Genomic DNA, 25,809 nt, shown 5'->3' with positions numbered 1-25,809 from the left:
CATGTTTTAAGAGAAGCTTGTTATTTTCTTTCCCTTCCAGACGTTCTGTGCAGCATCCTGTGGAATCTATACAATTATTATAAGCAGTTTTCAGAGTGTGTTGAGGCCAGAATCACTGAACTTCGTCAACCTATAGAAAAGGAACTTAAGGTAAAAAGAAACTTCATTCAGACAATATATTGATCTAATCAAAGGAACAGTGGAGCAGATATTATTTGAATTTGTTTATAATGGCTCTGTTGGCTGCTGAAATTGCTACTATACTTCACATTTTCTTTGGCAAGAATTTATTTTTGAGGTGGGGGGAGGTTGGTTGAAGTCTTCGATGTTTGGTCAGTCCCATTTAGCCATGGTGGCTTCTACCCACTAGCGAAGCCCCTTTGGATTTCACAGCATTTGGCCATGCAACAGTTTTAGCGTAAACACAAATATTAATAGAATAAGATGCCTATGGAGTAATTTTCTCACTTACTAAAATGTCTTGCATTTTAAGACCACCAGATCATCATAGCTGATCAGCTTTAAAGATCATCTTTTATATGCAAGTAGTTCATTGCATTTATATAAGTAATCCCATTGATTATTTATTTTCCTAATAGGAATTTGTGAAAATTTCAAAGTGGAACGACGTCAGCTTCTGGGCTATAAAACAGTCAGTTGAAAAAATACGCAGGTAACTCAGAGCTTGGAATTAAGCTCCATGTTTGGAATCTTCCTTCTAGATGATTTCTCTGTGATGTTAAATTTGAATGCAAGCATGTTTCTTCTGCTCATAACGCAGTGGAGACATTTATTTCCAGCAGCTGAGAGATTTCCAGGATTATAAAACCCAGTAACACTTTTGCTTTCCTTTGGTAATTAGGACCCTCTTTAAATTCATGAAGAAGTTTGAAATTGTTCTGGATGAGCCATGTCGGCCTGCCTTGGTGGAAATTGGTAAGGAAGAGCAGCTGGACTGCTTGCAAAAGCAAGAAGAATCTGAGAACAAAGAGACCAAAGTTCAGAGACTAAACAACACATTAAGAAAATTTCTCTCTGCTAGAACAGATGTTGCCAAGGTGACTGTATTCTTTATTCTAAGTGTGGGAGGGATATTTTCTCTATTCTCATCTATATGTCGCTTTTCACTGATTTATGCAGAAAAATCTTATGTAAGTGTCAAATCTGTTGAATATATCATAACTTTTTGGTCTTACTTGTGTTCAGTGTTATGAAACACTGCAGATGGGTGGGAATGCAGCATGGAAAGACAAGCATGTTCTGTTTTGACTTGGCACAATATCTATGCTCTAATATAGAGATGATAGCAGTTACACATTTCATCTCCAAGTTGCTTATATATTGTCTGCAGCAATTTGTTATTTGCCTGCTACTGCAGTAATATGGACTGGGAGTTGAAATTATTATTAGCCTTTTTTCCTAAACAAGGACCCCAACAGATATAGCTGTAGGATTTGTGCATATATAAGTTCTGATTAAATATAAAATTACTTTGATCTTGAACTCAACACTAGGGGAGTGCACTACATTGTCATACATTTGCTGTTGGCTGACAGCTTGTGTACTGTGAAAATTTGGCTTGGACTAGCTGATAAGTGGTAAATCCTACTCCAGAGTGCCACAGTTTAGTGTGTCTCTAATTAAGTTGTCAGGCTCAGAGAGGAAGTCAACTAATTTTCTTCCTGAAATAAATCTCTATTCACATTCATTAGTTCTTATTAATAAGATGCATGGAGACAATTGTAAGTCATAAGAATTTGGGGATTAGTGGGAAATGCTTGGTTGCTCTCAGCTTCCAAGGCTTTTGTTCCTTTTCTTCAGACCAGACATCTTGCTTTTGTCCTGTGACAGTCAGGAGGGGTGGAGTGAGGAGGCAGAAAATGGATGCAAATCTAATGTCTGTGATTGTTGGTTTGGTTTGTTGGTTGGTTTGAGGTTGGTTTGTTTGTTATCAAGCCTGTTACTGATAATCCAACAGAGTTGCTGCTTACACTTGTTGCAGTTTTATGTTGCCTTCAAGCGTTGGTGCTGAACTGTTCAAAGGATCACGCGGGGTTGTTTTGGGGTTTCAGAATTTAGTCTTTCTCTTTGCAGTGATTTACTTCTAATGGTCAAATAAGACATCTTTAGTATGTGTGTATAATTGGACTGTTTCTTTAATTTTTTTCTCAGAAGGCACTCCCAGAAGAATGTCAGGATGGCATTACATTTCATACAGAATCTCTTCAGTATCGTCTGCCTAAGCTTACTAAAAAAATGAAGAAAATGTGTACAACGGTTACAGAAAATAATTTATTCTTAAGGCTGGTAGAAAATCTTGACCAGTTCACAGGTTAAGTATTCTTATAATTTCTATACCATAATTGATCTCTGTAACGTAAATGGAACAAATCAGGAAAAAGTGTAGATACATAGTTCCCTTCCCAGTCTGTCTTCCTGTGCCTGCTTTGTGCATGTTAAATTTTCACATCTCTTACCTTTCCCTGCTGTCTTCTATACAGGTGGTATCATTGTTTCTGTAGCTGAACTGCAAAATTTAACATTTGATCAGACAGCAGATAAGGAGAAGCAGAAGTCAGAGGCAAAGCATATTCAGATGCAGAAGCAACGGGCTTTGTCAGATCTCTTTAAAAGCCTTGCTAAAACAGGTAAGCTTTGAGTAAAAATGTGCTTGATTTAAAAGCACAGAGTTCTTAAGCGTTTTACCATTTTTGCCAATATATCTAAACCCACCATAATACTATGTTCTTGAAGTCAGTAAGCCACTAATACAGAGAAGCATTTAAGTCTTTTTCTCTTAGTCTGTTGACTAGGCGGCCTGGTGCGTTAGCCCTTTCAAATACCTTCTGTTCTTCTCACATTCCATTAGATGTACAACAGTAGCTTTTCTGAAGCAGAAATGTACTTTATCTCCAGTCAGAAGTCATTGCCCAGCTTTTAGAAACAAGAGGGAAGCTCATTATCTTGTATCCATTCTCTGATCCAGAACTGAAATTAAGTTAGCTCATCTGAATGAAAGCCCACCTCTCGATTGACAGACTAGCAAAGATCAGATTGTCAGACATGTGGTTGAGCCATGAAGACTGAATGATCTGCTGATGGGAACTATTGGAGCTACCCTGTTCAGCAGCCCAGTCTCCATTACTCCCCTTGCTAATCTTAAGGAGAGGGACCTACCCAAAGTATTAATTGTTGCCTTTTCCTTTGGTGTTATGTTAAATTATTTATCAGGTGTTCTTAGTCACTGAGCAGTTTAGACACCAGCAGAAGTAAGCAGTGTTGTTAAATAAACAGCTGTCTTACAGCATTCTGCTAAGTCATATCCAGAACTAGAAATAATGTAACTTAGACTTTTTTTTTTTCCTTCTTTCTTGAAGAGAGTTTAGTGTTTTGGTGCTTCTCGTGGAAGCCATAGCTTCTGGTCTGCAGTGATCCTAAGAACCCCTTAAAAAAATTGTGTTCCTCATGGTTGCAGAAATAAGCTTGGAAACATGAAGTTAAGGATTCCAGGAAGGCATGATTTTGATAACAAACTAACTCAGTGTCACAACACTTGGAAAATAAATGAAAGCAAAAACATCCTAAATGCTTTCTGGGAGGCAGGAGGAGGCTTCCGTTGTTGTTTTGAGTGTTTGTAGTTTATGCTACTTAAACGAGTTGGTGTGTAGTGAGTAAATAGGTCCCAGAAGATCAAGGTCCTTTTGTATTTAGATGAATTCACAGGTGAATCTGAGTGGGAGGAACACATACACTTTTCCTGTGTTTGGAATTTTTTGCACCCGCTGGCGCCAAAGGGATGTCTGCCATTGCTGCCCTGTGAAGTTTGTGCTGGAGGAATGGCATACTGTGATGATTTCATTAACACATGGAATTTGAATTCTCTACTAGGCTTTGATTGCAGGTGACACTTTTACCTTCCTCATTCATCAGCCTTTTCATGTCTTAAAAATGAGGTGATGATCCCTAAGTCAGCTTTCTTAAAGGACCAGGAGAAATAAAAAGTGTTGCTCCTAAGAATTGTTTTCCATTTAGTTTGGAAAAATGGCAACATAACCTAGATAGCTAATGAGTATTTATTACAGGTTCTGCTTATGTTCAGGCTACTTTGAAAGGAGTGTTTTAATTGGCTTGAGAGAAATGAGCATGTTTAATCCAACTTTTAAAATAGCTAAAAGAACGGCCTTAAGCCTGACTTATAAAAGTATGTAGCTGTAACTTTCTCAGGCTGTAGCCTGCCTTACAGGTTCAAGGATTTTTGATTTTTCTCTTGGCCACCACCACCACCAACCTCCTTTATACACGCAAGTCTGTGCCTTATTTTCAGCTGTGCTCTTCAGCTATGTTCACCTGGAGATAGCTAAGCTACAATGTGTTCTTACATTACAAAAATCGTGATATGTTCAAAGACTTGTCAAAATCATGCAGCATCAGAAAAAACCTACATCAGAAGGTTTTAGATCTTAATACCAACTGTACGAGTGACATTTTTCATATAAGAGAATGAGGGCATAAAAAGGATGTGTGTTCAAATGTCATTCCAGGTTTATCATACCGGAAAGGTCTTTCTTGGTCCCGGTCAAAAGCCTGTCATGAAATACTCTACCTACGTCCACTGGACTTGCGTAGTGCATTAGGTGTAGTCAATTGTACACATGAACTGGATGCCACGTATGTACACAGTATTTCTAACCCTTAGATTTTATGAATTGCAGCTATGATATATAGAATTTATTGCATGTGGATTTAGACTGGAATTTCTGGAACGTAATTCACTTAGTATTTTAGATACTCCTTCCTCTTTCCCCCATTACTTCTCAGTTTGAAAATCCCAAGCATACTGTACTGGCACATACACCCGAGAGAGAGGGTTTTTTTAATTTGCACTTTTCACAATTTTACCCTCAGTTTCATTGCTACTGTGAATTAGATTTCAGTTAACCCTCCACTGCCCAGCTTTGCCTGGGATGTTTTGCTAGCATCATATTAGAATGTAGACTGCTAACGATTTTATTAAAGATGAGTTGTGATTTACAGGGTTTACTTAATTTTTTTGTTTTAATTGACTAATGGGATATTTCAGGAGAAAATACATAGACTTCAAAGTGGGCATTTCTGTTTTTCTGGTAGCAAGTGATTTTTGTCATTGAGATGTGCTGGTTACTGTCCTCCTCAGGTGCAACGGTTTAATTTATGGTACCTTTCATCAAGGCCAAAATAAAGGCTTCCCTATCAAGCTGGATTTAGCTGCATGAAAAAAAAAACCAACTGTTTAAGTGTTAAACTATATTCAAAGATAGATATTTTGCTGCTATTGTGTAGGGTTTCCTTAGGGTTTATTTTAAAAATTAAGTGTTTCCTTTAGAATACTTCTGGAGAAAATGAAGAATTACAAGATCAATACATTTGCAAAATGAATTGTAATCAAATTTGTTAGGTTGAAGAGCTGACCTGGTGGTTCCAGTGTGCTGAGGTACTGATATTATATACCTTTCTAATACCAGACTTTTTTTGTGCTCTGTCAGGTTGTTGACAGAGATTTCTTCTGCCTGGGATGGATGCCAGAAGTACTTCTATCGGTCACTTGCACGCCACTCTAGACTTCAGACAGCATTATTAGCACCTGCCAAGGTAGAACACCAAAGTAAAAATAGAAATCCTACTTCTGTTAACTTTATTTTACCAGCTTGGACTGAAATTTTCCAGCAGCAAAAAGGGCATGTGAGATCATGCTGTGTTCTGTAATATGATACAAAATATTATATTTTGGGGCTAATCATTAAATGCAGCATTTTAAAACCTGTTGTTTATGACTGAAGTTTAGTGAACTTAACTGTAAACGTACAGTATCTCTCCTCACAACAGATACCCTGTTGCTACTTTTTGTGCTTGAAGGAAAATCCTGAAATACTGAATCAAAACTTGTTAGGGAAACAAAACCAGGATTAGTTGTTGCACATGAAAAAAAGCAGTTGAGGTTTATAATTGGACATAACTGGAGCCTGTGTCTAACACAAAAATGCTGATATATTTCTTTGCTTAAAAATTGGTCTAAAATCGGTAGAAGGAGCAAAAGAGTTCTGACAAATCAGTACCACTTTGCCAGTGTTTCAGGAGAAAGGGATCTCTTCCAGATGCTGCTCTTTCTCACTGTGCTTCACCCCTCATTTTACAACATGATCTTGTCAAATGTCACAGCTGGCAGTGGCATAAATGACGGAACATAGCTGAGATCAGTTTTGCTCTGTGTCGTGAACATTTATTCCCAGCTTTAAAATGGGATCCTTTCTAATGAAAGGAGGGAAAGTATTTGTCAGTAAATCTGGTAAAATGAATTGTGGAAGTGGTTTTAGCAATAGTCATGAATGTAAGAATTTAGGCTGGCATAGCTTTAGATTTTAATAATCATTTATGTAAGGTAGCTTTACTATTGGAACTAAACTCCTGATAATTATTGCTACAGTGGAGTGCAATTTAATATGGCTGTTGTTGCAGGAGCTACTTGAAAATCAAATTTGTATGCAGGATATATGGAAGATGCAGAAAAATGAAGATGGGGAAACTGTAATAACTATAATTTTTGTCTGCATTTTAAGACTTGTTCAATTAAACCATAAATTTTCAGCCAGCCCAGTGAAATGGAATGGAGGCATAGAGAATGTTATTATCTGCTTATTTGTGTAACTGTTCCCTCCCACTTTTTCTGTATCTGGGTTTTTTTTTTAGGATATTGGACTAGGTAGCATTGAACGATGCAAAGGATTCACTGCACACCTCATGCAGATGCTTGTTAGGCAGAGACAATCTCTTACTGCACTGACAGAACAGTGGATCTTACTGAGGTACTTTGCATTTTCCAACATTTAAATGTTGGCAAGGAGTCTGACAGTAAGCAATTCAGTTCAAGAAAAATGGAAAAAAAGGTAGAAGGAAAAAATTCTTCCCCATATTTCCCCATTTCTCTCCTCCCCTCAATTAAGCCTAGATATAAAAAATTTTTAAAAGTAAAAGGAGGTGGAGGGGTTAGGTATTGTTTATCCTGTCATTGCATCCATTATTTTGGAATCAAAATAATTTTGGAAAAACAAGTTAAGTATACATGAAGACTGAAATAATTACTGTAGTTAATTACAAAGTTAAACCTATAGATTGTTAAATCTCTCTCATTTGGTATTGGCCTAAGTTAATATTGGCTATGTTCAAGTTTTTGGTTTGATCTGGAGCAAATAAATGATCTGGATGGCACTTTAAGCCAATATGAGGAAACCTCAACAGCGTACAAATTAAAACTCTAGAAAAGTGGGAGATATTAGATCTTGTGTCAAAACTGTAAAAGGAAAAGTGTATAGGAAGTCTTTCTCACTTGATGTGATTTTTCACTCTGTTGCTTGACTCGGTCTCACTGCAGACTCCACTGTTGTGCATATTTGTGCTCATCGCTATTGTAATCCATAAAACTTTTTGAAGTTGGGTCAGAAGCCTTTGTACAGGGAAGGAAATTAGACTGGAGATTAGTGCTGCCAAATTTGTTAACCCTAGGAAACTTGGAAAAACAAACAAAACCCCAGCAAAACAAACAAAAACCCAAAACACAACCCCTCAGTTGCAGGAATAGTAAAATTTCTAAGACACTTACCTGCACTGCTGTGACTTTCATTGCAAATCAGAGTAATCATTTGTTATGAACTGACTATTATGCAGCACTTCAGAGAATGAAAGCGTGTTGGAATCTAATTTGCTTTTATAATGGAGGAAAATGAATAATAGTTTAGCATCAGGCCTTGAATTTAAGGATTGTTTGAAAATACAGTGCAGATTCTGCGAAATCCTACAAAGCCCTGTTTTTAGTACAACTCAAACATATGCAATGGAGAGAAATTCAACAATTAAGCAAAACTTTTTTTTAAATAAGACTATCATTTTAGTTTTTCCAGAAAAAGTTTGACTTCCACTGAGTTCATATTATCTAGAGCTTTTATGAAATAAGTCTAAATGTTGAGCTTTTCAAAGGATGATTGTAACTTTTCCTTCTTTCTTCTTAACTAGGAACCTCCTCAGTTGTATACAAGAGATAGAATCTAGGTTGACTGCTGACAGAGAATATAACATAGCATTTCCTCCTCAAGACAGTATTCAACGCTGGACTGACAAACTGCAGCTACTTTCTATGCAGTGCGTGATGGTTCTCGAGGAGCTGTCTTGGTTTATACAATGCTGCCCAAAAGAAGAGTTAACAAAGTGCAGTGACAGTGAAAGGGCAGATGTCAAAACAAACCTTTTTCAGAGTTCAGGACCTGAAATAGGAAATGTTTTTACGGGAATACCTGACCTAATTCCCTCAGAGCTAAAATACCTAACTCCAGTAACAATTGAGCAACTTCCTCCTGGATGCAGGATGCGAAATAAGGATCAGTTATGGCTGCAGGTAACTACACAATTGACTGCGATGCTGGCAAATGTGAAGGCAATGAAAGCAGAAGTGGACAAAATAAGACAACGGTCATGTGAGACTTTGCTTTATTCCTGGTGAGTTCTACATGTGCATAAAATTGAATGTCTGTATGTTATATGTTCATATAAGATGTGTGAAGTCATATTGAAAATTTTTGCTTATGCATATCTTGGAAAGTGTGTTCAGGTGCTCTTGAAGGTGGTTTCTGTTCATTCTTCTTGCAAAATGCAGCGCCTGGCTTTTTAAACAAATGTATGTGTCTTCTCCCACTCCCCTGACAAGTCAGAAAAAAGAAGTGGTTCATCTCAGCTTCTCAGTTTGTCTCCTGGGATTTCATCCCTATAGCTCCTTAGTTAATGAGGTGAATTTCAAATCTAAATTTAATAATGAAATTTTTAATTTAAAAGAACTCGGTAGCCTATTTAATAACAAAATATACGCCTCCCATTTTCTGTCTGCTTCAAACAGTGTGAGTGGCACATCTGCTTGTTGTCAGACTTCTTATTAAATAAGTTCAAGATTGAGATCAGCTGCCTTCCCTTCATCCCTGTCCTAAGAAAAGGTTTGATCTTAAATTGAAGTGTTTGTTCTCCTTTCAGTATGATGGTATTTCTTGTTGCAGGAGAGATTTTGAAGTTTGCATATCAGCTATGAGTTGTTTGCTGGAAGTCTCCGCTCAGTTACAAGGCATGGAGTCCCTGTTTCTTCCAAATGGAGAAGGCAGACAAGAAGCAAATCAGATGGCCCTAATCAAGAGCCTAAAGTATATGCAAGAAGAAGTTAATAATACATCTGCAGACTTCATAGCCTGGAGAACACAGCTTCTTGCTTCCATGTCAAATTGCAGTGGTAAGGACAATCTCCTCTGCCTGTTTTGTAATTTAGATAACCAACCTAACGAATTCTTATATCTTTATTGCAGAAGATGGCTCCATGTTCATTTGAATATCCAGAAACACTTGATGAGATTCAAACTTGGAAAATTTAGTCCAGACTTAGGTTGTGCAGTAATTTCTCTTCCTCCCCCCCCCCCCCCCCCCGTCACTGTTTATGACAGATCTTAAACCGTGGTTGTAGATCAGGATTAGCAAGGAGATTTTAGTAAAACTATGTGGTATAAATTGCATGGTGCTTAGCATGTTTCTTGCATAGGGGAAACATAGTAATCTGTAATTCAATGTGTTTCTATGTAAAACTGCTTGTGTTTATGGTTCAAAAGGAAGTCAACGATCAGATGAAGAGTTTGTGGAGCACTTCTCAGCAAAAGTGGAAACTGTGATCCGTGTTGTTCTGTATGCCATCCAGTGTTTGGTCGAGAGAAAACAGGAAGGTGGAAAAGAGGAAGAAGAATGTGCAGAGGAAAATGGTAAGTCTGTTAATTTAGTTAAGGGGGAAGAGGAGAGTTTAAACTACGCAAACCTAATCTTTAAACTATGTATCTAGCAGAGGTACCCCAATACACAAGGAAATTGTCATTTTAATAGAAGTTTTCTATTAAAACAGATAGGATGAATATTTCTAGATTGCTTGCTATAACATTTTTAGAATGTCTGACTTGATTTTCATAATTTTTTATGTGTTTCAAACAAAGAGGATGCAGCCTCATTTGACGTGATTAAAGCAGGACATATAACTAAGCTTTTGGATGAAGATCTCTCTGCTGATTTGGATTCTTTGCATGTGCAGAAAGCACTTTTAGCCGTTTCAGAACTCCTGGAGAACCTGAAATCTTACAGGGAAGATTACACTTCAGATAAGCATAAGGTAAATTTATTCTTCTCAATAATTTTTGGTTTAGGTGTCTCAAAATATTTGGAATTGTGAACTTTGGTGGTTAAATGCGCATTACTTCTTACTGTCCAGTACCTTAGAACTAGAAGCATGCGAGAAATTATGGTTAAATATAGGTACTCTTCTGTAGTGCAAAAGCCAGGTGTTCCTTTAGTAAGAAGGAAAGGTTTTAGTTTCTGTGAAAATCTAGAAAAAGCTCTGGAAACTTTAGAAATTGTATTTAAACTTGCCAACTGATACTTCTGGTTTGAGCATCTGTTTTCAGTCTCTGTCATCACCCTCTCTGAGGCGCATCTCAGTATGTAGATAACCATATTTGACAGCTGTTCCTTGGTTTTAACTGCAGTTCTTCAACCAGTCCTGCTATTTGCTGGTGCGTCTAAAGCCCATGCTCTGCAAGTATTCAGACCTTATCCTGTTCTACCTCACTGCTTCACTGGCATCTCACAGGAGTACTGGAAAATTGCTTTCTGTTCTAACTAGCATTTTTACAGAGCTTGCCCAAAAGGTAAGTTACTAGAGGTAACAGTGGATATATGGTAAGCATATATTTAATGTCTACAAAAGTCTTAAGTAAGAAACTAAGATGAAAGATGTACTTACTACTACAGAAAGTTTTGAGTTTCTGTTTGCCTTTGTAGGGGTTTTGTCTGCCAAAAGAATTACTTGAAGATGAAGCTGGAGAGGGAGCAACACAGTTTCATGATTACGAGGATGGTGGTATTGGAGATGGGGAAGGCAAGAAGGATGTGAGCGACAAAATAGAAAGTGAAGATCAGGCAAGTGTTTGGGGTTATTCTTGTTTACTTCAAGTAAAACTGAAAAGAACCCTTGAAATCCATGTTGTAGATGTTTCGGGTAAAAAAAACTAGAAGTTGCCTTCAGTCTGTTTAGGTTGGCTTTTATCTTTGCATATAAGCTCTATAAATGTTGTGGTACTTTAAGTAAGCTTTAATATATAGGCAAGATCCATTGTAATTTTTGGCTTTACCAATAATTCAGATAGAAGACAGTTTTCAAAAGGGTGAAGAGAAGGAGAAGGAGGATCAAGAGTCTAAACCAGACATTGAAGGAGAAGACAATGCAATTGAAATGTCAGAAGACTTTGAAGGAAAAATGCATGATGGAGAGCAGGAGAAAAAAGGTTTGGTCGTTCCACTATGGCAAACTTCGAAGAAATATTATAGATCAGTCCCATAATGGTTGATACTTTTATATAATGAAGCATGTACTGAAAAGTCAGTGTTAACAAAAGAGTAGTGCCATTTGTATATGAATACTAAGAAGTATTAATATGGTGCAAAGAAAATACTGGCTCTTCTGTCGCTGTGGTGCTTTTGGAATGAAGGGAGCTGATTCTTCCTGGTGTGAGCTGACCTATAGGCGCATTTTAAAATTAGTCACTGACTCTGCGGAGCTGTTGGAGGATCAACAGAACACTTGAGAATATGGCTGTAGTTAACTTCAAAACATGATTAATGAAACTGTTGCTAACTTCTAAGCAATGAAAAGAATTTAACTTTACCTTTTTAAAATGGAAGAAATAGCAACATTTGGTAGATTCATTCAAGTTGCTACTCTCCCAGAAGGTAGCAGTTCTTCACTTTAAAGGGTAACAGCTTGAACATCTGAAACTAATGTGGCTTACAAATTAAAGTAGTGTTAATCTACTTTCAAATCTCTGACCAAGTGCCAGGAACAAGTTCATCTGCACAAGAAGAGAAATTCCCAAGCTAATAAACAGATAAAGTGGAGTCAACCTTTACGCTCCCAGTAATGCCAAAACATTTTGAAAATGGAGGAGGGAGAGGGTGAGGAATAGAGAGTTTAAATCATCCAGGTTTTGCACCTGGAACTTGTTAGTCTGAGAGAGAGAATGCTGTGTCTGTCCATCTGTCCAAGAGAACACTCTGAACCACATAATTAGGCCCCTGCTCTTCTAGCTGTTAGTGCATGTGTGTCTTTTTTTCCACATCTGTCAATTATAACTGCATAGGATGATGAAATTAAGGTGCAAGTATGACTGTTTGTTTGTTTCTGAACTTAACAAAAAAGTTAGCTTTATCTCTTCTATACTGAAACACATTCTGAACTGTCCACAGAAAATGATGAAAATTCAGATGAAGAGGAGGAGCTGGATAAGCAGATGGGAGATCTTGATAATGCTGAAACTGATGATAAACTGGATGAGAGGCTCTGGGGGGATGAAGATGATGATGATGATGAAGATACCAATAGTAAAACAGAAGAAACTGGACCAGGAATGGATGAGGTAAAGAGAAGAGGGGTGGGAAGAGGAATATCAAAGAAATTAAACTCTGTTAACTTGATGTGACCTAGACTGTGAACTCCCTTGCATACTAGCTCTTGGTCTTGGAACGGGATAATTTGAGCATATCGTAAGTAATTTAGTGTTGTCATTTTTTCTGTAGGAGATGATGTCTTGTCACTCAGACTTTGAGAAGCAGGTAGCATAATCGAGTTTCTTCTGAATTTGTTGGTTAACAGGAGGATTCTGAGCTCGTTGCAAAAGATGACAATTCGGGCACAAGAAACAAGGATAATAAAAAACAGCCTCCCAAGGATGAGGAAGAAGAGCAACAAGAAGATGACAGTGGAAACAAAGAGAAAATCCATGAACAAATCGATGAGGTAAAAATTATTTGGACTACATAGAGTATCTTGCTGTCAAACCATATTTTGTTACTCACACCATGTGTTTATGAGAATTTGAAATGCTTAATTTAATACTGAAGTGCACTGAAAAAAGTTCATTTCAGAGCTATTATATTGTATATTAGTGTATATATATACATATATGTGTATATATATAGAATGTATACTATATTCAGAGCTACCATATTGTATCCATTATATTACATGTATATTTTCTGATCCATAATCCAGAAAGAATTTGTGTTTGCATTGACTTGAACTTGTAATGGCTGCTAAAACAGGCTTTACACTGAACTGATGTTTTGATGGACAGAGCTTAAAAGTAGTTCTTCTGTTGTGTTTAGCAATAGAAACATCTTAAGTCAGTGGGACTCATCCCAAAAATCTGTGTACAGTATGCGTGAAGATTCTGCATAGTATGCAAGAGTGCATTTACCATCTGTAAGAGTGCAGATTCTGTTCAGAATCTTTCAGTTAGGAAAACTGGATTCCAAACACAAAACATGCGGTTTTGAAGAAGTAACAGTTTACGTAAATGTGTTTGGTGAAATTAATCTTTTTCTGCTGTATATACATGAGGATGTGTATCACTGGAAATTTGTTAAGTGATCAGAGTGTAATATTGTATCCAGTATTTCTGTGTCCTATGGAATTCAACAGTGTCTTATTTCTCATCTTTGCCTTTCCTCCCACTTACGACACACTCATGCTGACAGCGTGAGTATGACGAGAATGAAGTAGATCCTTATCATGGCCAGCAAGAAAAGCAGCCTGAAGTTGAACCTTTGGACCTTCCTGATAATTTGAACCTGGAGAATGATGAGAAGAGTGATGAGGAGGAAGAGGATGAAGGTAGAGCTGAAAATCTCTCTACAGATTCCCAGATGAAAGCCAAATGGAAATAGGGAGGAACAGTCAGATAACGAGCTCTTTTTCTCTATAGAAAGAAGAGAGGTGGTGCTAGGATTCTGTATAACAAGAAGCTGCAAATTCACTTCAGTGTATCCAGATATCAAATGCAGGCCAGATAAGAACTCAGTATTACAGCATTTTCCTTTACCTCCCTTTCATGCGCACTGTGGAGCAGGCTTTGTCATGTTATCCAAGTGATACACCCTAATTTATGTTAGAAGCTCCTCACGTCATTGTCCAGTTGCTTTTGTACTTTCAGTTTTTTCTATGATACTTGCAAGCATTTGTGCTCCAGGTCAACTGACCCTCAAGAATATTGGGTTAAAGGAAGTTAATAGGAATTCATCATGCTGTATTGTTAGTTAGAAACCAATTGTGACAAAGAAATTATCTGCTGTAGAAAATCATAGATCCTATGTAGAGAATTCTCAGTATTTTAAGACTCTTTTTTGATAGGCTGGGCAGTTTTATTCCAAATATCTGTAATATTCACTGTCTCTGTACTTCACTGAAAGTTTTCTATGCTTTGATTGTTTTAATCCAGAAGAAGAGAATGCTTTTGAAGTAGATGAGAAACCTGTTGATTTAAGTGAGGCAGAGAAGACAGAACAGAATGAAGAGGATGCTGGTGAGACAGGAGGAGATGATCAAGATGCAGAACCAGCCGAAGAAGGCATTTCTGAAGATAAAGAGGAGAAGGAAGATGAAGGGGACAAAGATGGTGATGATCAAGAAGAAAATGCAGGGAACGCTGAGGATGCAGCAGAAGAGGAGGAGGAAGAGTCAGAACCACCTGATGAGGAAAAAAATGCATCTGCTGAAGATAAGGGAATCCCTGCTGCTGACCAAGGCCTTCAACCTCAGGTAGAAAGTAATAAATAAAAGCCTGATTTTCTTTTTTTTTTTTTTTTTTTTTAAAATTACTTGATACAAGACCTAAGAAAGGGATGTGTTCTGTGATGCTCTGAAACAGATTTGACATTGAGTAGGTGTAATGTTAGTGAGAATCTTCATCAGGATAACAGATTTGCTTACTATTAAACTGGTACATTTCTGTCATCTATAATCCTGTTACCTCCTTGCCCTTCTGTTTCCCCATAGTTTTTAGAATGTTAAAATAAACTCATGTTATTTCAGGAAGAAGAGGGTAAAGATAACTCAGAGATGGATGAACAGATCCCTGAGCCCGAGGAAAGAATGGAGCATGAAACACAAGGTCAGACTGGGCAAGAAAACCTGCAGAGTGACAGCGCTGTTGAGCTGGCTGGAGAGGCTTCAGAAAGAGACCAGTCTAAAGAGGTAAATTGCATGGAAGTGTCCTAGTTAAAAATGCTGAACATGGGAATGTGTTTTCAAGTTAAAATCAAGGAATTGCTGCCATGTTTTTAAGAATTGTGTTTAAGATTCAATTTTTAGAACACCAGTTATAAATTCATTGAAAAAAAAAATTGAAGACCATGTAGATATCTTCATAGCAGTGAAAACTGCATGGTAAGTTTAGGCTAAATTGCTGAGCTGCAGAACTGTCTTGTCTGGTCCCCAACGGAATAATACTTGAAGTTGTGAGCTGTTCGTTATTCACAATCGAAGGTAGCGCAGCACTGCAGTTTAGCTTCTCAACTTTGTCTACAACAGTTGCTAAATCCCTTTTCAGTTACCGTTGCAATTTTTTTGGTCTTTCAGGAATACGGAAGCGGAGCTTCAAGTGCAAATCAATCAGAAGGCCACGAATCCACGCGCATGGCCCGGATGGCTTCTCAGAAGCAGAGCAGAAAAAATACCCAGGTTCATTTATTCTTTTCAATTTATTTATTTTCTTTTTAATTTGAATGTCTTAATATTAACCAGGAAATAGGCAGGACTCTGTTTGTCCTTGTTACAACTCTTAGTCCAGTCGGGGTTTGGTTGCACCTCACTTGAACTTCATGGTGTTAATTTGTTCTTTTTCAGAGTTTCAAGAGGAAACCTGGTCAGGCAGACAATGAGCGCTCAATGGGAGATCACAATGAACATATCCACAAGCGACTGAGAACCATAGAATCCAGCAGTGAAGCAAAGCAGAATACAACTCAGCCTAAACAAAACGTGGAGGAGGCTGATGCATTTGAACATATTAAACAAGGCTCTGAATGCTATGATGCACAGACATATGGTACGCTGGTATTTCTTCATGTAAAGAGTTGGCATTGCAGAATCAAATCCTGAAGCACTCCTATTTCCTGTAGTTCCTCCCAGTATGTTTTTTAAAGTTATGTTTAACAATCCTTGCTTTGGTTTAAGATGTAGCACCATTTCACTACAGTAAATGCTACTCTATGACAATGAGGTTCAAACTAATGAGAACATTCTTGAAAATACTGAATTGACTCATAAAAATGGATTTTAGTTTAATAAACATACTTAAAATCTAGTCTTTTCAAATATTACTCCAGTTACTTTGAAGCCCAAACTACTACCACACATGCAAAATACTTAAAATAACACAACAAGTTCTTTATTCTGTATCAAACAAATTGATGTCTTTTTAAAAATATTCCTCTAATCTAAATTTAATTACAGAAATTGTTTTCTATTAAACTAACCTTGTTCTATTTATGAGGTTTTCTGGGCAATACCTTATTGATACAACACAGCATAGCAAAGTGAAAATAAAACTGAGGTTAGAGACGATAGCTCAGATCTCTTCTAAAGTTCACTAAAATTGATACGCAGTGGCTTCAGAATGCAGCAGTTTTTTGCACCTTCACTGCTTTTCCTTCCTCTTTCCCCTTAATAAATGTTGTTGCCTTTATACAGATGTGGCTAGCAAGGAGCAAGAGAAACCTATTATGCCCCTTGAAGAAAAGGAAGAGGGAGATTCTGAAGATGCAGCTATGGAAACAGAAATGCAGAACAATGAGGATCTCAGAGCAGTAGACACAGAGGAGCTGAAGCCAGAAAAAAAGAAATCTACTGCCACTAAAACTCCTGGTACACTAACTTAAAAACATTCTAAACATACGCTGATGTGCATCTTTTAATGTATGCGCAGGTATTTGTATTTGCACGTAATGGATGTGTATATGTTTTACAAGACTAAAACATCTGCTCTTAACTGGCTTTTCTGCAGCAGTATTCTTACTCCTGCCTAGTAATGAGCATTAGCCTTTGCTAAACTGTGGTTGAGTGACAGAGGGGTTTGCTGTTTTCTTAATGTTAATGGTCTCTAATCTTTATCCACTTCTTTGAAGAAGTAAAATGCAAACACTTTCCTGCTGTTAGACACAATGCCAATTCATTTAATTAATTGGCATACAACAGTGCATTCCAGTGTCACCGGTATCAGCACCACAACTTTTTTTGTGTGTAACTTCTGACAAAACACCAAGAAGTTGAGGAGCTGGTCTGAACAACATGTGGTGAGGTAGCACTGAAGTGTCCCTGCCTCACTGCTTTCTTAAGTGGGAATGAAATAAAATAAAACTGAGCTGCCTAACAGAAAATGGGTAGATGTGAATGGTTGGTAGATGGGAAGAAGATAGATCTGACTTGTCAGCCACACAGCCCACAGAAACAAAATAAGCTAGATAAAAAGAAATCTCTCTTGCCAGTTGCAACAGAAGTATTTCATTTTGATGACTCTAAGTAAATGACACTGTAGCTTGGAATTTTGAATGATTTTCTTACCAAAAGAACCTCACTACAAAAAGGACACTGAATTACTCAAGCATGTCCAAAGAAGGGCAACGAAGCTGGTGAAGGGTCTGGAGCACATGTCGTACGAGGAGCGGCTGAGGGAACTGGGGTTGTTTAGTCTGGAGAAGAGGAGGCTGAGGGGAGACCTCATCGCCCTCTACAGCTACCTGAAAGGAGGTTGCAGAGAGCTGGGGATGAGTCTCTTTAACCAAGTAATGAGCGATAAGACAAGAGGTAATGGCCGCAAGTTGCACCAGGGAAGGTTTAGACTAGATATCGGGAAGTATTTCTTTACAGAACGGGTTTTTGGGCGTTGGAATGGGCTGCCCAGGGCAGCGGTGGAGTCCCCATCCCTGGAGGTGTTTAAGAGTTGGGTTGACATAGCACTGAGGGATATGGTGTAGTTGGGAACTGTCAGTGTTAGGTTAATGGTTGGACTAGGTGATCTTGAAGGTCTTTTCCAGCCTAGATGATTCTCTGAACAGAAAAGCTGGCTGGAGAGGGGGGACAAGAATTTTACCAGCCTGAATTCCTGTCTCCCACTCCCTTCAGGTTTAATCTCTTCACTTAAATCTCTTGCTAGACTCATTAGCTTTATGGTACAGGCATGCATGTAATCAGTCTATTAGTTTTTCCACATGATTCTCTAGCAGTATGTTCTGAAAAACTAGGATCTTTGAAACATCTCTTACTGCGTCATACTCTTTTTTTTTTTTTCTTAGAGTAATTCTTTAAAAAGTAGTTGTTAAACAGTGTAGTATAGTAGAAACAATAATAAAAGAAAATCTTTAGTTCATTCCTTTGTAAATTGATTTCTGATTTATACGAAACTGTTCCGTTACAAAACTAGAGAGTAAAAGATAAGAAAAGATTGCCATTATTTTTTTAACGATGATTTTCTGAATATTCTCAAATTGCTTTATACCTCCTCTCACTCTGTCAGAGAGATTATGAAGCTCAAAAAATGTTCTTCACCAATGGAATTTTCAGGTGTTAAAGATCTGTTTGCTGATATTTTGTTCATTTGTCAGGAAGGTTATAAGAGAGAAAAACAGTTTGCATAAGGAAATGCATATTTATCTGTTCCAGTGAGTTGTAAGGCCTTGTGTTCATCCTATTCCTAGAATTGTCTTAAAAATCTGTGCACTTTAAAAAAAAATGTCTGGGTTGCACTACAAAGCATGCGAGACTCTGTAGAAGTGTCGAGATACAATATTCATTCTTGTATTATGTGTGATCCACAAAGTTAGTAATTAGTTTTGTGATTGTAGGACCAGGCGAAGTAGAGCCAGAGAGCCAGACTTTTGACTCGGAGGATGTCAATGACTCTACAACAGAAAAGCTACCTAAGGTGCCTGAAGAGAAGCCAGAGAGAAGCAAGGACTCAACCATACATACAGCCCATCAGTTTTTGATGGACACTCCCCAGGTATGATATCCAGTCTGTCTTTTTACAACTACAGCAGTAGAAATAGTCTGTATTATTTGACCTGTGTTAATGAAACTCTGTGAAGGCAGAAGTTCAGAATTAATTTCATTCCGACAACTCAGTAGCTTGCTGTTCTTTAACAGCAGAATGCAAAGTAACACGCAACCAACCGTTGTATATGCAGCTGAATGATCACTTAAAAATGACAAGCCCTCCTGATGCTTATGTGGGGAGGTCTCATCCTCGCTCTTTTTAAAATAAACTTATGTTTTTCTAACTGTCAAGAACTGTTTTGCTCAGATGAATCTGCTGATCAAATGCTTGGGTAGAGTGGAAAGCCATGGGTAAGGGTGTGTGGCCTGAAGATAAAGGGTTCAGAGTGATGAGAGAGCTGGGCATCGTTGACCTTAAAACACCATTGTGGACAAAGAATTCACCTCAGTTAATTCATCACCATACATTACTACTTCAGAAAAGCTGATTGTAGATATTATAGAACTTTTGTGAGCTTTTTATGAATGTCTCAGTTCAAAAAATATTATTATAGCCTAGAAAATCCTATATACCTTCATATAACACACATAGCTTCTCACTGTAAACTGGTAGCTGTCAAAAAGCACATTTTTATCACAAAGAGCTACGGCACAGAAGCAGCTGGTGGTGGATAACCAGTTGATAAAGTAAGAATATTTTCAGTGTCTGTTTTTTAGAAGTACTGACCTTTCATGCTTATAATATTGTGTCCTGAGTACACACTTGGAGAGCGATAATTTACTGTTTCTACACACAACACAGAAAGGACTGTGTGCCAGGTATACATGATATTTCCATCTTGATGCCAAACGTGGCAGCTCTTTAGAAAAAGGCTGCTGAATGCAAGAGTGTTCTCCCGTTTTCAGAATAGTTAGGTCCCTTTTTTGTAGTTGGTTTGTTGTTTTTTTTTTTTTCAATTGACATGCAAAACCTGAAACAGGAGGGGGAGCTCTTGCAGCACCAGTTAAAGAGGAAGGGAGAAAACATTGCTGGGGGAAAAGTGCAAGTTCTCACCTTTCAGCAAAAGGAAGAGAAAAGAAGCCTCCACCACGTACATTCTTCCTCCCTTAAGCCTGCAGTAGGTGGACAGAGGGACTGCTGCTGCTGCTTGAGGAATGAAAAGTTTTGGTACTGTTTAGTTTGCATTTACAGGCTTATATTTCTTTAATTCAGTAAACCTGCAGGTTATGCAGACCATATACTACTGATTGGCTAAATTATGGTTTTACAAGTCAGGAACAGAAGTTGTCACTGAAAGCACAGTAAAAGTTGAAGTGTTATAAAACTTGGGTGTCCTTTAACAGAATGGCTTATGAAATAGTATTTGCTGGCAGGTAAAGAGGAAGATGTCATTCAAGTCTTTAAGTGGTTTGAATGACACTTTTAAAAAAACTAATTAAGGGAAACCTATTTTATTTTGGAAGATACTAGATCAGTAGTATTCAGTTGTTTGATCTCTGTTATACTGTCATTAAATCTGGTGTTTGTCAAGATAGTTTAATTGAATTACCGTGAAGTTCTGTATTTGATTATTTTCAGTGTCTGTTCCTAGTTTTGTTTCTATGCTGATTTTGTCACAGATGCAGGTATTTGTGGGGAGGTATTTATCCTTCCTGTACATAGAAGCTATTGAAAAAATGGAGATTTAGAATCTTCATTTAAGTTTTTTCAGGTATTATTGTGATAAAAGAATAAGAACAATTCATTTGTACATTTTTTTTTTTTATAGTTTGGGGATCACCAGATGTCTGAAATTATTTTCATGTCTCATAAATCTTGTAACTATACTTCTAGCACATCGTTAGAGATCCTGAAGAGCTAAGAAAGGAACTTGAAAGGCAATTGGAAGCTTGGCAGACACAGCAATCTGGAACTCCAGATGAGGTTTGTGACCTCGTTTTGGTATAAAACTGTCATAAGAATCCCTCATTGCATTATTTCATCTTGTTTTACTGCTGAAGCACTGAAGCACTGAGCTGAAGCACCAAGCAGGCTGGAATCTAAATATTCAAAATCGCATGATTTAGATGCTATTAACTTACTCTGAAAAAAATTACATTATTCTTAAAGCAGGATGATGTTTCTGATCTTGTTCTGAACATGCTGTGTACTATTTGCAGAAAGTTACTCTGTTGATAATGACTTCTAAAACTTGCATAGTTAGAAACATTCTTCTCCGTCCTGCCAAGCTCCTTCCATTTTTGAGTTGTCACCTGCAGTTAAGTGCTAGACACCACTTTCACAAGATCATGATCAACAGAAGCTGTCCCCTTCCGTTGCAGTGGTGGAGTTTGAGCTAACCAACAGCAGAACCAGAATATGGTACTTGGCTCTGACTGACCTAGTCATGAATTGTAAACCATATTTGGAAGTAATTCCTGAATGAAATTGCCAGTAGAGAAGCTTAACAATTTTGCTGACTTTCAATTAATTTTCCTTTTTGATGTCCGATAGAGAATCTAGCAGTCTTACAGCTTGCCTTGCTGTTATACCAACAGATGGTGGCTGTTACAAGATTTTCCTGTGTCAACAGCAATTCCAGAGTTGCTTTCTGTAGTCCTTCAGGAATGATCATTGCACATTGCAGCTTCATAGCAGCAAGGAACATCCTGAGTTGAATGCAAATTGTCATCTTTATAGAGTGCTCACAAGCCACCCTCACAGTTTCAGCTGATAGTCTCCTACTACCTCCCTCTTAGTACACTGAGGTTTGTTTTCTTTTTTCAGGCAGCACTTTCCAACTTTTTGTTTTTTCATAATTCACTTTTATTTCTTTCTGTGATGTATGTTGTTTTAGGAGAAGGAAGCAGCACAGTTGTGGCAGAGGTATTTAGTACTGACAGCTCCTCTATCACAGCAGCTTTGTGAACAGCTGCGACTCATACTGGAACCCACTCAAGCAGCCAAGTTGAAGTAAGTTGGGTCTTTCTGAGGCTTCCAGTTTCTTTAAACTCCTGGTTTTTGGGGGCTTTAACCTCTGTACAACTGCAGCTCTATGTTGTTCTTGCTTTATAGCAATTATTCCTGTTTGTAAATGCATTAATTTTACTTTTGTATTGGAACACTAGGTATTTTATAAGATGCAAACATGATATAGGAGTAGGTACCCATCCTGAGGATATTGCCTCCTGTTTTTTTTCTTCTGTGCAACAGGTGATCAACTTAAACACATGAAGTGCTGTTGAGTCAATGATTATGTTAAATGTCAAAATGTTTTATATTGTTTTTAACATAAGTGATTTTTTTTTTTGAGAAAGATCGATCTAGACTCATTTCAAACTGGAGCAGTCTAAATTCAAGGTCTGGCTTCCATTTTAGGCACCTAGATTTAATAACTTCTTTTAAAAACACTGAATATCCATCTTGATCAAAAAATTCTCACATTTTTAATGCTATACCTAAATATGTACATTAGAACTACTAATTTTGTTTTTATTGTATTTTTACAAAATTCTGTTATTTTGATGCATATGCCGCATAGGCCAAGATTTCCAGAATAAGATATTTGCTGATAATCCCTGTCACTATGTCTTTTTTCTTAACTTTCAGAGGAGACTACAGAACAGGGAAGAGACTGAACATGCGCAAAGTGATTCCATATATTGCCAGTCAGTTCCGAAAAGATAAAATCTGGTTGCGAAGGACCAAGCCCAGTAAACGACAGTACCAGATTTGCTTGGCTATTGATGATTCCTCTAGTATGATAGACAATCACTCTAAACAGGTAAAATAAAACTTTGGAAGAAGTATGAAGAAACTGCCTGTCACTGATGAGTATGTTGGCTGCTGACTTGTTCCCTACAGAGCTGGTGGCTGTTGGAAAGCCTGACTGTGGTGATTCTGGAGCAGCTCTTTTTCTGGTTCATGCATCTGAACTCTTGTCGTGTCATGCCTAAGAGATCTGTTGCTAAAAGACCAGGGAAAGTTAGCTGAAAGGAGGAGATGTTAAATTTGTTAGAGGTGTACATATCCACTGGAAAATTATTTTTTGTAGCCTGAGAAAGGCTTAAAGTTGCTTAGCTATGCAGTGCATTGGAAGATTAAATATTAGTTCATCATAGCTCACTTGTAAGGGTTTTATTTATTGAAAATGTATGTTTCTAAATAGTTCTTCCAGTGTTTATTTCATTAGCCCACCTAAAGTGGTATCTCCCAATTAATCAGCTGAAGCCCTCAAGTAGAACTAGTGTATCTTTATTGCAATTACTAACTTGCATAACAGGAAAAAAGATAGGAAGTCTCTTCATTTATTTTACTAGATGAAAAAAAAATCAGTAACTATATTTAATACTAAGCTGCGAGTAAAACATGGAATATTCTATTTTTGATGTAACTTTTTTCTTTAATAGCTTGCATATGAATCTCTGGCAGTTATTGGAAATGCACTGACTCTTCTAGAAGTGGGACAAATTGCTGTGTGTAGGTGAGTTTATTTGAAATTTTGACTTTTCTTCAAGACTTCAGAGTAGAATATAAGGACCTATTTCATACTGTATTTTTCTTTTTTTCTAAAGCTTTGGAGAGACTGTTCAGCTGCTGCACCCATTCCATGAACAGTTCAGTGACCAGTCAGGGACACGGATACTGCGTCTTTGCAAATTTCAGCAGAAGAAAACAAAAATAGCCCAGGTACACAAGAATCCCTCTAGGGCAACAAGTCTGCAGATCTTTTTGAGACAAGACATGCTCAGCTTCATGGTTTCATGACCACTTTGTAACGTTTACTCGTTGTTTATATTTGAGTGTGCTAGCTGGTTAGATAACAAAGAGACAGAATGGTCACAATTTTGTAATAGTGAGTGTGTTTTCTCACTTTTAATTCTGATGTATGCCACTTTTAAGCATTCGTCTTTCTCTGTATTGGGTCTTAAACAGTATTGTGGGTACAAGTTATCAATCCTACTCTTGTCTGTACCCCAATGCCAAATCCCATCAAAGTTTGTGGGAGTTCAGGAGGTTTTCATGCCATGGATTCCACTGTTGTAGTAGGAGGAAGAGCTTTGTATGTTTGTCAGGCTGTAAGTTTTGTCAGATTTGACTGATTCCTGAAGAAAGTAATTTTCTATAGTAATACTTCCTGGACAGCAGCAAAGTTTTCTTCTAAGATTTTTGACCTCTTACCTTTCCAGACTTAGATAAGATCTTCCGTTAATAGTAAATGGAAAGGGGGGAGCAAATAGGTCAATGGTAATCTTATAAATGCCAAAATTGGGAGGATTTGACAATTGATGTCTTTAATTTTAACAGGGAATATGTAACTAGATAATTTTGTTGTAAGTTGAAGCCAAAGAAGTTCAACCTAGAAATAGGTGGTATATTTTTAATGATGCTATTAATCACTTGAACAATTTACTGAGGTTTTGATGGCTTTGATAGCATTGGAAAAATTTTAAATCCAGATTGAAGGTTTTTTTGAAGATTCTCTACTTCAAAAATACTTGCAAAATTTGAAGCAGGAGTTAATATAGGAAAATGCCAAGGACTGTCTGTGTAGATGGTCAGACTAAACTACCTTGGCATTTAAAATACAGAAATGTGTTCTTTAAAAATGTTATCATTACGAAGTTTACTATTTTATGATAACTTAACCTCCTTGTTTGTTTCCTCTGCAGTTTCTAGAATCATCAGCAAATATGTTTGCTGCAGCACAACAGTTATCTCAAAATACTAATCCAGGTGAGCTTTTTTGTTACTTATGCTTGTTGCCATGGCAGCAGAATGCTCGCTACAGTCACGAAACTATCCTGCCAGAAAGACTCCTAGCACAAGACATCACTTGCATTAGGGCTTTGGGTTTTGCTCTGTCAAAAGGAATGTTTCGTTGAAATTTAGCTCAAAACCCAGAAGACACCTACCTCATATTTGTCAATAATTCACTGAAATTTAGTTTAAGGTTTTTTAAAAAGGCACACCTTACTTGCCTCCCCTAGGTCATGTTTCCAGATTGTGTTTAAGTCCTAGACACTACCTGCTTTAGAGCATTGTCTAGCCTCCTAGTGACCTCGACTCCCCAGGCACTTCTGCTCTTGCCTGAGAGCTTGGTTTCTGTAGGTATCTAGAAGCACACTGTTCTGAAGAGTGTAGGTGTTTGCCTCCTACCTGCCTTTCACTGTGGTGCAAATTTAGGTTGTGAGCTGCTTGAGTGTCCCAGAGCTGGAAGGCTTGTTATGTCACAGCTGACCCACAGTTACGCTAAAAGGCTGCTTTGTGCTAGTTAAAAGCTTCTTGTGGTGGCACCCATGCTTTAAAAAAGTTCTTCTCGTTAAAGTACTCCAAGAAATAGGCAGTCTGGGATTTATAATCCACAGCTGCTTTGACACAGGGTGGCCAGGCTGTCGGAATATTCTGAGGAGGAGCAGCATCCAGTCCTGTTGAACTAGGCGAGGATGCAGCAGCAATCAGGGAGCAGCAACCAGCTCTCCAGAATCAAGGAGCTAGCAAGAGAAAAGGCAGTAGGATACATCACCCTTTTTTGTAAAAAGACCAAGCCCTGTCACATTTGGGGCCTGTCTGCAGTCAAGGAGGAATCCTTCCCTAGCCATAATGCTGCAGGGCAGACGACAGGAGAGAGGGGCTTGCATTCCTTGCTGTAATTACTGTTACTTGCCTTGTAATTAAAAGATGATAGATACAGAACTTTGTTGGAATGTCCCTTTGGAGGGATGTATCTCTGACTGGGGGCAACTTGGGTCAAGTAACACATCTCCAGAAAATGGTCAGTGTAGAGGAACCCAGCACCTGTGCTGTGTATGTTTCAGGTTTACTTCGGCTCGTCTGGTCCCAAGGGCTGAATGCCCTGTAGCGAATGGACTGCCTGGACTGTGCCTCTGGAGCCTATCTTCTG

The 25,809-nt window shown here is 37.8% G+C and overlaps 1 protein-coding gene across 5 annotated transcripts in view; it reads left to right on the top strand.

Moving 5' to 3' along the window:
- MDN1 (midasin AAA ATPase 1) overlaps positions 1 to 25,809 on the top strand; it is a 102,679-nt gene that overhangs the window by 73,850 nt on the left and 3,020 nt on the right. For 2 of the 5 annotated variants that reach the window (XM_074862068.1, XM_074862066.1), the window contains 30 exons: positions 41 to 150; positions 600 to 673; positions 863 to 1,058; positions 2,173 to 2,332; positions 2,502 to 2,648; positions 4,542 to 4,668; positions 5,523 to 5,628; positions 6,724 to 6,839; positions 8,044 to 8,523; positions 9,072 to 9,298; positions 9,669 to 9,815; positions 10,041 to 10,213; positions 10,587 to 10,748; positions 10,882 to 11,019; positions 11,243 to 11,384; positions 12,343 to 12,512; positions 12,749 to 12,892; positions 13,633 to 13,768; positions 14,373 to 14,699; positions 14,970 to 15,127; positions 15,512 to 15,613; positions 15,779 to 15,980; positions 16,625 to 16,798; positions 18,775 to 18,932; positions 20,760 to 20,849; positions 21,763 to 21,878; positions 22,515 to 22,689; positions 23,315 to 23,388; positions 23,480 to 23,594; positions 24,578 to 24,641. In XM_074862068.1, the coding sequence (XP_074718169.1) occupies positions 41 to 150; positions 600 to 673; positions 863 to 1,058; positions 2,173 to 2,332; positions 2,502 to 2,648; positions 4,542 to 4,668; positions 5,523 to 5,628; positions 6,724 to 6,839; positions 8,044 to 8,523; positions 9,072 to 9,298; positions 9,669 to 9,815; positions 10,041 to 10,213; positions 10,587 to 10,748; positions 10,882 to 11,019; positions 11,243 to 11,384; positions 12,343 to 12,512; positions 12,749 to 12,892; positions 13,633 to 13,768; positions 14,373 to 14,699; positions 14,970 to 15,127; positions 15,512 to 15,613; positions 15,779 to 15,980; positions 16,625 to 16,798; positions 18,775 to 18,932; positions 20,760 to 20,849; positions 21,763 to 21,878; positions 22,515 to 22,689; positions 23,315 to 23,388; positions 23,480 to 23,594; positions 24,578 to 24,641 (4,710 nt within the window). Of the gene's footprint in view, positions 1 to 40; positions 151 to 599; positions 674 to 862; positions 1,059 to 2,172; positions 2,333 to 2,501; positions 2,649 to 4,541; positions 4,669 to 5,522; positions 5,629 to 6,723; positions 6,840 to 8,043; positions 8,524 to 9,071; positions 9,299 to 9,668; positions 9,816 to 10,040; positions 10,214 to 10,586; positions 10,749 to 10,881; positions 11,020 to 11,242; positions 11,385 to 12,342; positions 12,513 to 12,748; positions 12,893 to 13,632; positions 13,769 to 14,372; positions 14,700 to 14,965; positions 15,128 to 15,511; positions 15,614 to 15,778; positions 15,981 to 16,624; positions 16,799 to 18,774; positions 18,933 to 20,694; positions 20,850 to 21,762; positions 21,879 to 22,514; positions 22,690 to 23,314; positions 23,389 to 23,479; positions 23,595 to 24,577; positions 24,642 to 25,809 lie in introns of those variants that run through there. The other 3 variants (XM_074862067.1, XR_012628088.1, XR_012628089.1) reach the window with 3 other exon arrangements.

The sequence above is a fragment of the Strix uralensis genome, chromosome 3 (genome assembly GCF_047716275.1).
Source record: "Strix uralensis isolate ZFMK-TIS-50842 chromosome 3, bStrUra1, whole genome shotgun sequence".
Classification (NCBI taxonomy): Eukaryota; Metazoa; Chordata; class Aves; order Strigiformes; family Strigidae; genus Strix; species Strix uralensis.
Note: the sequence above shows the minus strand (reverse complement) of the source record. Positions and strands in the feature narration are given on the sequence as shown.